At 55.7% G+C, this 12,945-nt stretch overlaps 1 protein-coding gene across 1 annotated transcript; it reads right to left on the reverse strand.

Annotated features, from left to right (window-relative positions):
* Positions 1–444: 444 nt before the first annotated feature.
* ELOB (elongin B) lies at positions 445–5,861 on the reverse strand. Its single transcript, XM_019011947.3, has 4 exons — positions 5,743–5,861; positions 5,494–5,628; positions 3,953–4,058; positions 445–606 (listed from the first exon to the last, which is right to left on the reverse strand). Exons 1-4 carry the CDS (start codon positions 5,824–5,826, stop codon positions 494–496), a joined length of 438 nt encoding a protein of 145 aa, XP_018867492.2. The 5' UTR covers positions 5,827–5,861; the 3' UTR covers positions 445–493.
* Positions 5,862–12,945: the final 7,084 nt, after the last annotated feature.

Here is a 12,945-nt window from a genome sequence, read left to right on the forward strand (position 1 = left end):
GGTTCCCTCATTGAACATGCTGTCAAACCAGGACACTGGCTCCAGCTTGTGTTTCTGCTCTTGGCCATCGTCCTCAGGACAAGAGGCCCCTGGGAGTGGACATGCAGGCTATGGGGGTGGGGGGCATTTAGAAGGAAAAAGGCCTAAAACTGGAATCTCTTGTCCCTGAGGCTGGCTCGGGTCTTTGTGTCTCTCCCAGTTCTTCCCTTTCCTCCCGCTGGCGTGGTTGGTGTGGCTGGCTAGCTGCTAACGATGGCTTGGGTCTCAGGACAACCCAGGTCCCCATGGTGCCTTTAAGCAGCAGGCTGGGCCAAGTTCTCAGCCAGGGTCTCAGGATCTGGGAGACAGGACAGCACAGGAACTGCCAAGCACAAGCCCCAAAAGGAGCCCACAGGGAGTGGGACCCATCCCAGGGAGGGGCGGGAAAAAGAGGCAGCAACCAGGCAGACTCCCAAATCTCTTTTATTGGGGGAAATGGGCCTCTTGGGGGTCCTCACTGCACGGCTTGTTCATTGGCACTGCTTCCCGAGTCCTGGGGCTTCATCACATCGGGCAGCTCTGGCGGGCTGGAAAACGGCTCGATGCACAGGGCCTCAAAGGTGTCATCTGTGGGGGAAGGAGCAGAGCTGCAGGGGGGTATCCCAACTCTTGCCCCAGCTGGGGCCTTGGTGTTCACGTGTGATCATCTGCAGCTTTGGGGATCTCCATGCGAACGCTCGTCCACACGGCTGTAGTCTCCACAGCACTGACCTCCCTGTTCCAGCTACCCCCGTGGCCCCACGGTAATGTCTCCTACCCCTGTGGGCCCAACCTGAAGGTCCCCAGCCCTTCCCACTGACCATGCTGGGGCCCCTTTCCTCATCTTCCACATCCACTAGTGAGTCTGAGGGCTGACCGGGCTGACCATCTGCAGCTAGCATCACCCTTCACCCAGAATATATCTCCTTGTTCCCTTCACACACTTTGGGAGGCCGAGACAGGCAGATCACGAGGTCAGGAGATCAAGACCATCCTGGCTAGCACGGTGAAACCCCATCTCTACTAAAAATACAAAAAAAAAAAATTAGCGGGGCATGGTGGCGGGCACCTATAGTCCCAGCTTCTCGAGAGGCTGAGGCAGGAGAATGACATAAACCCAGGAGGCAGAGCTTGCAGTAGCTGAGATCGCGCCACTGCACTCCAACCTGGGCGACACAGTGAGACTCCATCTCAAAAAAAAAAAAAAAAATCACACTAGACATATCTAGACTATTCCTCCCCTGCTTAAAACCATCCAGTGGCTTCCCATCATGACCTGAATACCATCAAGTCCTTGCCGTCTGTCTCTCCCTCTGCCTCCCACGCTCTCAGGCTCTGGCTCTCTCTGTTCTGTAAGTTCTTTCCTAACTCAGACCTTCGCACTTGCTGGTCCCAGCACTCGGAATGGCTGGCTGCTTCTGGACTTTCAGGGTCCAACTCAGGTCACCACCTCAGATGAACCTCCAGTCCACGCACCCCCAAAAGTCAAGACATCCTGACACTCTGGGCGTAGGGGCACTTACCACCGGACAAACTGCCCTTCTGACTGGCTCCAGGAAGGCAAAGGCCTTCCCTGTCTTGTCCGTACTGTCACCCCAACACACAGCAAACAAACCCACAGCTTTTCTCCTGTGCTTTCTTCCAGCTAGGAGACCCATCTCTGCTTGGCTCAGGGTTCTCAACTGATCAGGCATCCCAGGGAAAGCTGGAATGCCTGATCACAGTTGTGGCGGTCACAACTGGGGAGGTGGGGTGCTCCAGCGCTATCTAGTGGGTAGAGGCCTGGGATACGGCTCCGTGTGCTATGGTGCACAAGGCAACCCACACAGCAATCCAGCCCAACGTGCCCACTGTGCCGAGGTTCAGAAACTAATGCATCTTCCAAGCCACAAACCTGTGACAATTCGTGCCTTCACTACCTCCCTCATTCTTTTGTGATGAGCCGGGACAATGCCCTTTAACATTTGATTTGAAATACTCATCTTGAGTGGTAAGCTTGGGGGAGGGGAGAGGCGGAGGGTGGGGCACCCATTCAAGGCCTGAGAACAACATGATGACGGGTTGAGCTGCACCCAGAAGTGTGTTTCTGCAAGCAGTCCATGGGGAAGCAAAGAGCTGACAGCCCATGCTGTGCCCCCTATCAAGACAGCCATCACCTGCAAGAGGGATGATGTGACCTGGGCTCCGGAGTCACCACCACATTCCATGCCATATTAGGGGTTGTGGGAGAAAAACAAGTCACCTTCCTCAGCCTTGATTTTCTCATCTGCAAAATGGGTCTATCAGTATCTTCCAAGTCACAGCAAACCTCTAGGGGTACCACTGTTGAAATTAGAGAAAGGGACACTTCTGGGGGAACGCAGCCCAGCTTCGGTTCACGAAGCAGACCAGATATGCTCTTGGCACTCCCTTGCTCTCTTCAGACAGGCACCCCTGGGCCAGGCACCGAGGCTCAGGCCTGTAATCCCAGCACTTTGGGAGGCTGGGATGGATGGATCGCCTGAGGTCAGGAGTTTGAGACCAGCCTGACTAACATGGTGAAACCCCATCTCTACTAAAAACACAAAGATTAGCTGGGCGTGGTGGCACGTGCCTGTAATCCCAGCTACTCAGGCCACTGAGGCAAGAGAATCGCTTGAACCCGGGAGGCGGCGGCTGCAGTGGGCTGAGATGGCGCCACTGCACTCCAGCCTAGACAACAGAGTGCGACTCTGTCTCAGAAACAACAACAAAAAAATGCACCCATGTACAAGGCACGACCTGTGTCTATGCCAGCCCTGCATCTGACTCTTAACATCACCATCTGGGCAGAAAGCCCACAGAAAGGCTCTGAAGCTTCCCATCTGTTGGGCACTGGCAGCAGGCCAGACGTGGGGTGCATGAGGACTCAACACCACCTTGCTGTGAAGCCAGTCTCATCACACCCCTTTAAGGAGAAGGGAACACTGGGGCCAGGAGGGGCAGGAGGGCAAGGTAGCTGGCCAGAGGATATAGCTGCTGAGACTGAGGCCTAGCCTGAACTTATGGAACGGAAAGGTGGAGCTAGGACTCTACTCTTCCTCTTCAGCCTTTGCTATGTTCCCTTACAGGCAGAAAAATAAGAATTCCTTACAACTTTATCCAAGTTTTCTCAGCCATCCACACAGCTGCTGGGTCCACAGCTGTGAAAACACAGCTCTATAACCTCTCTTCAAGTTCCTAGAGACAAAATATTTTAAATCTCCCCTCCCTTTCTCTTGGGTGGAAGAAGATATCTTGGCGAGTAGTAAACCACTCCCTAATCCCCAGGTTTCTAAAGCTTGGGCAGGGGTGGGGTATGGCTGATGGAAGCCCAGGCTCTGGATCTGAATCCTAGATGTGGCAGTCACAGCAGATGACCTAACCTCCCCAGGCTCACTTTACTGAACCTGAAAACTGGCAAAATCCAAATCTCAGCCACACAGAGATGCAGAGGGATTCGGTGATACACAGCATAGAGCCTGGTATGATGTCTGACTCCAGCAAGGGCCCGGCAGTCAGCATCCTAACCGTGGCTCCCTACGTGACTGCTGGTAAGCCTGTGTCCTCATCTGCAGAACATGGATGATGGTATGTGGACCTCCCAGGGCTACTGAGAGGATGAGACAGGGCAGTGGAAGCCACACACAGAGTAACATGCAGAGCACGGAGCCAGGCACTCACTCAGCCTCCTGTAAATGTGAGCTGGCTTCGCGAAATAAGCTTTGGTTTCTGTAAGCATCTCATTTGGTTGCTTCTTTTTTTAAAAAAAAAATGAGGAAACAAACACATTGTGAAAGGATATTGCCAGCCCTTTAGGCACGAGGAAGACACTGCCCTGAAGGCTTCAACTCCAGGCTCCCTGATGACCCTCTTTGGAACAGTGTTCCCAACCTGCTTGGCTACCACCCAGCCCAGTGGGTGGTGGGCCTCTCACCTGCCCGGAAGGCCAGCCCCACTGTGGCTGGGGCCTGTGGCCGTGCTGTTTGACTGGTGAAGCCACACTCGCCCAGTGTCTTGCCATCATCCAAGAGTTGGTCATCCTGAGGAGAGAAGCAGGATCTTGGGAGAGGCCCTACGTGGGGCAAGTCCCAAAGACTTCTGACCAGCAACTACACGGGAAGTCAGAGGAGGGAAGAGAGAGTTCCCTCAGTGTGGCCCAGGACCACCACGCTGCTTGACAAATACACAGATTCCAGGGTTATATCCAAGAACTTCTAAATCAAAACCTCCCAGGGTGGGACTTGAGAATCCCGTTTTATCCAAATTCTCCAGGCAAATCTAATTTGAGGAGCCACTGAGCTATCTGGAGATAGGCAGACCTGGCTTTCAATCCCAGCTCCGTCACCCTGGACTAGGCATTTGAACATTTTTTTATTTTAGAGACAGGGTCTCGCTATGTTGCCCAGGCATGCAGTGGCACAGACCCAACATAAGCGCTATCATAGCCCCCTCCAGCTTGGAACTCCTGGGCTCAAGCAATTCTCCTGCCTCAGCCTTCAGAGTAGCTGGGACTACAGGACCATGCCACCACGGCTGGCTGGTAGTTGAGCCTTTTGATGCAAAGTTTCCTCATCTGTAAACTAGGAATTACCAGAATTCTCAATTCGTAGGGCCACCAGAGGGTTTCAATGAGCTAGGAAGAAACATAAAGCACTAAGTAGACATGTGGCACACGGGACATGCACAGGCACGGTCATTTAATATTTGCTAAGTCCCAGTAGTTATGAGTGAGGAAAGGCCTTTAGAGACCATGGGAGCTGAGGCTCTGAGCCTGGAGCTAAAAGTCAGTTTCCCAGTTTCCACCTCTAGAATCTGAACAATGCACTTGGGCGACAACCTCACAATGTTGGGAGACGTAAATCAGAGGCTGATGCATCTGATTCCCCAATGCAGACCCCAAACCCCAAGCCATTCTCACTGAATAATCTCAGTTCGTTTGCAAGGGGAAAGGGGGCTTCTAGTACATCAGCAGGAGGTCGGGCGGTAATAACAAACGGTTGCTTGGTGAAGAACGAGTGGGACCTGACTTTCTTTGCATTAACTGAGTCCCCAACCCTCCACCCGAAGGAGTGTCCGGGGGGACAGCGTGATTCCGATGGGCCTGCGAAGAAGGGTGGGGATTAAGGGGTCGTGGTTCGAACCCTGGCGCTGCCAATGACCTTTGGCTGGTTAAGCGACCAAGCCGAACCTCAATTTCGTCAACTGCACGGCGCGGGCGATACCGTTGCAGGGGTTGGATGCCACGGTGCCCTCGGCGCCCGGGGCCCGGCACGAGGTCTAAACATCGCCCCCGGACCGGAGATCCCCGCGGCGAGCGCAGCTCGCGCTTCACCCGCACAACGGATGTCCCAGTCCCGCGGCTCGGGCGCCCGCAGGCGTCGCCGGCCGCTACTGTTTACATCGCGGACAGCGTAGGCGTCAGCCCCGTGCCCGGCGCCGGGTACCCGTTCCCCTCGGCCCGCCCGCGGGACCCACCTTGTACAGCCGCTGCTCGTCAGGAGGCCGCTTGAGGATGCCCTCGACGATGCGCTTCAGTTCGAACACCGTGCTGGACTCCTTGGCGTCCGTGAAGATGGTGGTCTTGTGGCGCCGGATCATGAGGAACACGTCCTGGGGGCGGCGGGCCGGCGTGAGCACGAAGCCCGGGACCCCCGCGCGGCCCAGCCGCCCCCCGCCGCCCCCGGCCCGGCCCGGCCCGGCCGCCCCTCCCCCACGCCCGCTCACCATCGCGGCTGCTGCCTCTCCCCTCGACGCGCCGGCGCAGCCGCGCTCCGCCCCGTTCCCGGCAGCCCGCGCGTGGCCCAGCATGCCCCGCGCCGCCTGACCTACCCCGGCGCAGCCCCGCCCCGTGCCGCCCCGCAGCCGCCGCCATTTTAAGTGATCTGGAAGCGGGCGGTACCGAGGGGTGTGCGGCGGCCATCTCGACGGCGGGGATGGCCGTTGGAGGCGGTGGCGCCGTCTCGGGAGTGGCAGAGGGGAGGTCCCCGTGTTGGTGCGGTCCGGCGGGCTCCAAGCTCGGGCACACCGAGCTCGGGGCCGCCTTGTCGCGGGGTAGTCGTGGCCGCCATCTTGGGCAGGCTCCGCATTTGGGGTCTTCTGGCCGCCGTGCTGGGGACAGTCACCCCCGCTCCCTGACCCGGGCTGGATGCGAGGACTGTCGCCGCTCAGAGGGGCTTATGACCTGTGAGGAGTCCTGGGGGCTGCTGTTGGGCTTAGGGATGGCCGGGCGAACTCCTTGGGCTAGAAGAGGAGGCACGGGAGCGGTTGGCGACCGCTCTCCGCAGGAGGAGGGAAGGGGCAGCTCCTTGCCCCAGGAGCCCTGGGCGCCTGTCCGCCTTCCTGCTTGGCTGCATTTCGGCTCTGAAAAGGCCTAGAGACTTGATTCTCCTGGCTGGCCGCTCTTTCCACCAAGGCCCTGTTTCCTGAATGCTGGACACTATCCTGCATCGCCCCAAGTTGCGTTTACATGAGAGTGAGGGCCCCCCACTTGACCTCTCCCTTGCAGAGACACCCCAGGCTGGGTCGTGCTGGGCGGGTGTCGGAGGCGGCGTTCGAGAGATGAGCCAGAGGGTGGCCCTGGACGCCAAACCGCCCTGCAGTCCTCCGAGCTGCGCTTTGAGGGCTGTTGAGAATGGGGTGGAACGTGGAGGTGCGATTGCTGCCGCGGCATCTAGAGTGGCTAAGGAGCAGCCCTGGGCTCCGCTGCTGACTGCGGCCATGGGCCGTTAACCTCATCAAAGCCCAGTTTCCTCCTGTTGTAGATGGGAGAGGAACAGTTTTTGAACTGCGTAGAACCTCGGCAAGTCAGCGCTGCATTTGTGTTTTCTAAGCTGTAATTCTAGTTATTGCTACTTTTGACTTGTGGAATGTGGCTCCTCCCTGGGGAGTCCTCCAAAGTCCCTTCCCTCGTGTGACTTCCTTCACTGCGGTTCACTGCAGCCCCTACCCCCGCTCCCAGGGTCCTCAGCATCGCAGTCCCTGCAGAACCTGTCTCTTCTTCATGACTTGAGTCATGAGGCATTGGACAGGTAATTGCTGGGAAGAGCTCTTGGCCAGGCTAAAATTTCTTTCTCAGTCGCAGTGTCTGGCTGGGCGCGGTGGCTCACGCCTGTAATCCCAGCACTTTGGGAGGCTTAAGGGGGTGGATCACTTGAGCCCAGAAGTTCAAGACCAGCTTGGCCAACAAGGTGAAACCCTGTCTGTACTAAAAATACAAACAAAATTAGGTGGGCACGGTGGCGCACGCCTGTGGTCCCAGCTACTCGAGAGGCTGAGCCAGGAGGATTGCTTGAGCCCGGAGGCGCAGGTTGCAGTGAGCCGAGATCGCGCCACTGCACATCGCCTAGCGACAGAGTGAGACTCTGTCTCCAATTAATTAATCCCAGTGTCTTTACGTACATAGAACTGGCAACTTTAAATCCTGTGCTTCTGTGGAGGGAGAGCGAAGGAAGAGTGTGGACAGTGGGGGCCAGGAAGTTCTCAGGTAGCCCAGCAGCCCACGCAGAAGTCAAGGGGTGTGTAGGTACAGGAGGGGCCGTCTCCACAGGGAGACGCCTGGATCCATACTCCATTCAGGCTTCATCTGCAGAGACCAGGGGTGGACACCTCGTTTGTGGGGGCCGTCACAGCTGATGCCCCAGCTCAGGATGTCCACCAGAAACCAGGAGTCACCATCCTCTTAAGGTTGGTGCCTGTCCTCCAGAGAGCATATCACTGGGTTCAAACCCCAGCTCCTACCGGCAAAGCCCGGGGCTTCCACCTGGGTGTTCCCATCCATGAAGCGGGGATACACAGTGTGGAGCCCTTGGGAGGTTGGGGAGTGTGCCTGCCCTCACCGTGCATCAGCTCATAAATACAACAACAATTGCCTTCACGTGCTGATGCTCAGTGAGCAGTGGCACAGTTCCCCAGCTGGCGCAGTGAATGGTGCCTGTTTGCTGTCAGAGGTCACCTGGACCCAGCACGAGTCCTTGCCCCCAGAGGGGGTCTCCACACACCCCACGACGCTGTCCTCCCTGTGGGATAACTACACGAGGAGATGGCAGGCCGTCGTGTCATTCAGTGCAGCGATACCTCCTGCGGTGGGAATGGGGTCAGGAGGGATTTTCCCGGAGCTGGGCCACTCGCTGGCCTAGCCTGGGGTCTCCACTTTTGGAAGTGTGGTCTTGTGGGGTCCAGGTTCTCCTTAAGGGCCTTTACAAGGAATGGGAGCGTCCAGTGGTGGAGAGGAGCTGGCTGGCTGCGCCTGCTACTCCACACGGGAATGTCCTCCTGGGCTCCTCTCTACAACTGGCCTTCACCTCTCCGCCTCACAGATTTCACTCGGAGAATCCGCCTTGCAGCCTGTCTTCTGCTCTCTCCCGTCTACCTTTTGTTTTTTTTTGAGACGGAGTCTTACCCTGTGTCCCAGGCTGGAGTGTAATGGCGTGATCTTGGCTCACTGCAGCCTCTGCCTCCCGGATTCTCCTGCCTCAGCCTCCCGAGTATCTGGGATTACAGGCATGCACCACCATGCCCGGCTAATTTTTTGTATATTTAGTAGAGATGGGGTTTCACCATGTTGGCTAGGCTAGTCTCGAATCCCTGAGCTTGTGATCCACCTGCCTCAGCCTCCCAAAATGCTGAGATTACAGGCGTGAGCCGCCACGCCCAGCGTCTGTCTACCTTTTATTCCCATCACTCCCCACCCCAGACAGGGTGTTGTGTTATGATGGGGAAGGCCCTTGTGTCTTTTGGGTGTGTTAGACCTGGGAAACAATCTGTCTTCTCCTTTCATGTGCCCCAAAGCAGGACTCCAATCTTCCCCAGGCCTTTCTGATTGGGAGTCTTAAGACCCTCCCCAGAGAGGGCCCCACCCTGTTCCCTGGGAAAGGAATGCTGACAAAACCCTACAGGACGGTTTGGAGACAGGGTTAGTTCAACTTGTGTGTGTCCCCAGAGGGTGACACCACAGGGATGAATGGGAGCTCCAGGCCCCTCCCCAGCACCTCAACCTGCACATTGCTTCATCTGGATCCTTTGTAACATCCTTTATAATAAACCAGTGAAGGTGTTTCTCTGAGTTCTGTGCGTCACTCTAACAAATTAGTTGACCCCAAAGAGGAGAGTCATGGGAACGCCAACCTGAAGCCAGTCAGTCAGACGTTCCGGAGCCCAAACTTGCGAATGGGGAATGGGGAGGCAGTCCTGTGAGCCCCCACCTGTGGGACCTGAGGCTGGCGCTGGGCAGATAGTGTTGGAATTGAGTTGAGGACACCCTGCTGGTGTCCAGTGCTTAGTGTGTGGGGAAAAAACCCCCACAACTGTTGGTCACAGGAGTCTTTTGTGTTGATGATTGTGGTTTTGGTGTGAGAGTGTTAAGGACCTCTGCTTACCAGGCCTCTGGTTTAATAAAACAACCACAGTGACTCCATCTTAAAATGTGTAGCTAAGCACTCACAAGGCATCTATAAGGTTCATGCTGTCTGAAAACAGCCACATTCTTTTTGTTTTTGAGACAGGGTCTCCTTCTGTCACCCAGACCAGAGTGCAGTAGCCTGATACTGGCTCAAATAATTCTCCCACCTCAGCCCCTCGAGTAACTGGGGCTACAGGCATGCACCACCACATCCGGCTAATTTTTGTAGTTTTTGTAGAGATGGGGTTTCACCGTGTTGCCCAGGCTGTTCTCAAACAGCTCAAGCAATCCTCCTGCCTCAGCCTCCCAAAGTGCTGGGACTACAGGCATGAGCCCCCACACCCAGTCTAAAATAGCCGCATCTTAAGCTGGCCGCCAATTATGATTACAAAATGTGTATGGCCATACAGGACTTCTCCCAGAAGGCCCGTAGAATGTCCACACGTCCTGAGAATGCAGCGCACTTTACTAAGATAGTGTCAGTAAGCAGGCTAAGACAGAGGATGCACGGTCACTGATGGCACCAATAGCTCTGACCTTTAGTGAGCACATATCTGCACGTTCCAGGTTTATTTACTGCTCCTTGTAGTTTCTCTTTTTTTTTTTTTTTTTTTATGAGACAAAGTCTCACTCTGTTGCCCAGGCTGGAGTACAATGGTGTGATCTGGGCTCACTGCAACCTCCGCCTCCCGAGTTCAAGTGATTCTCCTGTCTCAGCCTCCTGAGTAGCTGGGATTACAGGTGCGTGCCACCACACCTGGCTAATTTTTGTATTTTTAGTAGAAACGGGATTTTACCATGTTGGCCAGGCTGGTCTCGAACTCCTGACCTCAGGTGATCCACCCTCCTCGGCTTCCCAAAGTGCTGGGATTACAGGCGTGAGCCACTGAGCCCGGCCTGTAGTTTCTTATAAGCAGAGACACTAACCAAAGACGGTGAGTTCTTCCTCCTGCTCTCTGAGCACGCCTGCTCTGTGATGGAATCCTTTCTAATCAACTTGCTTCTCTCACTGTGCTCTGTGGCTCACCTTGAATTCCTTCCTGCGTGAGATCCAAGAACCCTCTCTTGGAACCCTGTCTTGGGGTCTGGATTGGGACCCTCTTTTCTGGCAACAAGAGTAGAGGAAAAACACAATTTGAGAGAGATTTTCCCTACACACAGATCTTGCTCTGTAGCCCAGGCTGGAGTGCAGTGGCGTGATCTTTATGGCAGCCTTGAAATCCTGGGTTCAGGCGATCCCACCTCACCCTCCCAAGTAACTGAGACTGCAGGCACGGGCCACCATGCCTGGCTAATTTAATTTTTTGGAGAGATGGGGGTTTCACTATGTTGCCCAGGCTGGTCTCGAGTTTCTGGCTTCAAGCAATCATCCTGCCTTGGTCTACCAAAACATTGGGATTACAAGCATCAACCACTGTGCCTGGTCTACTTTTTTTGTTTTTGTGTTAATACGTAGTAGTTATTCACGACCGTGCGTTAGTAATGTGCCTTATTTGTAGAGTGTTTTATAGCTACTTTTGTCCCCATAAGGGATGTGACATAACTGTTAGGAGTGTGGGATTTGAGTTCAAATCTGTCTCCACTACTTACCAGCTGTGGGCCTGTGGCCAAGTTACCTAACCTCTCTGGGCCTGTTTCCCCTTCTGTGAGATGAGAAGAGTATCTCCTTCGAGGGCTATGAGGTCTGCTGAGAGCATGTACATGCCTGGCACAGTGCACATACTCAGCGGGCATAACGACCACCTTGGCCGACATCTGGACCCCCAACAGCCACGGGAGTGCAGGTGTTATCAGTTCAGATTACGGAGAGGGAAGTAGGCCCCATCCTGTGGAGGTCAGTTGCACGGGGCTGACAAGAGCTGCCACTTGTCTGGCCCCACAGGCCATCATGCCAGGAGCGGGCCAAGAGGACGGGTGTGGGGAGGCTGCCCTTTTGGGGTGGGAGGGAGTGGAGAGAGTGGAGGACCTCTGCTTTTCCCAGAATCAGACCACGTGGGCTGGAGTCCCAGTCTACCAACCTTGCCGGCGGTGTGACTTTTGGGACTTGTTTTTCTCATCTGACAAATGGGGACAAGCCACCTCACGGAGCCTCCTGTGGGAATTCAATGAGCTGATGGAATAAAGCCCTCCCTCTGCACGGTGTCTGGTGAGGGCTTGACGAGGGGCCGTGATTTCTTCTCATTAATGATCCTCCCTTCCCTGCCCGGCTCCACTCCCTTCTGCCTCCTTAGCTGGGCCTGCAGCCTTTTGCAGGCTCGCCTGCCATAGCCATGCCCCGTCGTCCTGGGCACCTGGTGCCTGATGACCACACCAGTGGTGGCCAAGCTGTACTGCAGCATGGTCTGTTCTCCACCTGGGGGACAGAGAAGCCTTGAGCACCCTCCCTGCCCCACCTGGCCTGGCCCAGCCGTGACCATCTAGTACAGCCCACTTCCCTGGCTCCCCAGGAGGAAAGGGGAGGGAGGCGATGCTCAGGCCTGTGCCTGGACCTAAAGGGGCTGCGCCTTTGAAGTTTACCTTCCCTTATCTTCCCTTCCCTTCTGCTGATAGCCCCTGTCAGCTCCAGAGTAGGTTTTGAATTTTCCAGGTTTTGTTTCTTTTCCTTCTGCAGCTGTGGAAACTGACCTCTATCTATTGGAACGGGTGGCCCTGGCTCTGGAGACAAGGACATGGCAGAGAGGGGACAGGATGCCAGGCACCAGGCTGGAAGGGGACCCCAAGGGTGGGCAAGGACCTGCACGTGGGCTAGCTGTTGGCGTCTGGGTGCAGGTGTCAGTAGGGTGGCCTGGGCTCTAGGCTCACCCTGGGAGTGAATGGTGGCCAGACAGAATGAGAGCAGAATCTGGGCCTGCCCCGGGGCTCCTGACCCCTCCTGGGCCGAGGGCCTGATGCCAAGTGCCCAGCCTCTTGGAGTATGTGGGGAGGTGGCCGCGCTGGCCAGCCCACCTTTCCCACTGGGACACCTTCATCACAGTGGGGCAAAATCTATATTAGTTTTTATTGCTGTATAACAAGTCAGCACAAATGGAGCAGCTTAAAGCACACATTTATTAAGTCACAACTTTGTAGGTCAGGAGTGGCTCAGCTAGGTTCTCTGCTTAGGGTCTCTTTAGGTTGAAATGAAGGGATTGGCCGGCGGGGCTCTTATCTGGAGGCTGGGGAAGAACTTACTTCCCACCTCCTTCAGGGTGCTGCCAGAATCCAGTGTCTGAGGGTTCTGATTCCCTGCCGGCTGTCGGCGGGGGCTGCTCTCAGCTCTTAGAGGCTGCTCATGGCTGTGGTCCCCGTGTCCTCAAAGCCAGCTATGGAGGATCTCCCTGGTGTCAAATCTCTGTCATGCTGTGAATCTGACTTTCTCCAGAAAAAGATGGGCACACAGGCCAGATGGGCAGCAATTGGTTTGCCCATCGCTGCATGCCTTGCGCCCAGCCCTGGCCAGGGCCAAGAAAAGTAAATACAAGCCAGGAAGGGAGTGGGGAGTGTGACTCCCTGGGACTCATGGCAGATCCCTGGATGAGGGTTGTTGGAGT

Source organism: Gorilla gorilla, chromosome 18 (genome assembly GCF_029281585.2).
Source record: "Gorilla gorilla gorilla isolate KB3781 chromosome 18, NHGRI_mGorGor1-v2.1_pri, whole genome shotgun sequence".
Lineage (NCBI taxonomy): Eukaryota > Metazoa > Chordata > Mammalia > Primates > Hominidae > Gorilla > Gorilla gorilla.

Excerpts from the sequence above, each read along its gene's own strand:
- ELOB (XM_019011947.3), bottom strand. The coding sequence starts at position 5,826 with ATGCTGGGCCACGCGCGGGCTGCCGGGAACGGGGCGGAGCGCGGCTGC. Across the intron at positions 5,629-5,742 it reads GAGAGGCAGCAGCCGCGATG|GACGTGTTCCTCATGATCCG; the intron begins GTGAGCGGGCGT and ends CGCCGCCCCCAG. Across the intron at positions 4,059-5,493 it reads ACGAGCAGCGGCTGTACAAG|GATGACCAACTCTTGGATGA; the intron begins GTGGGTCCCGCG and ends TTCTCTCCTCAG.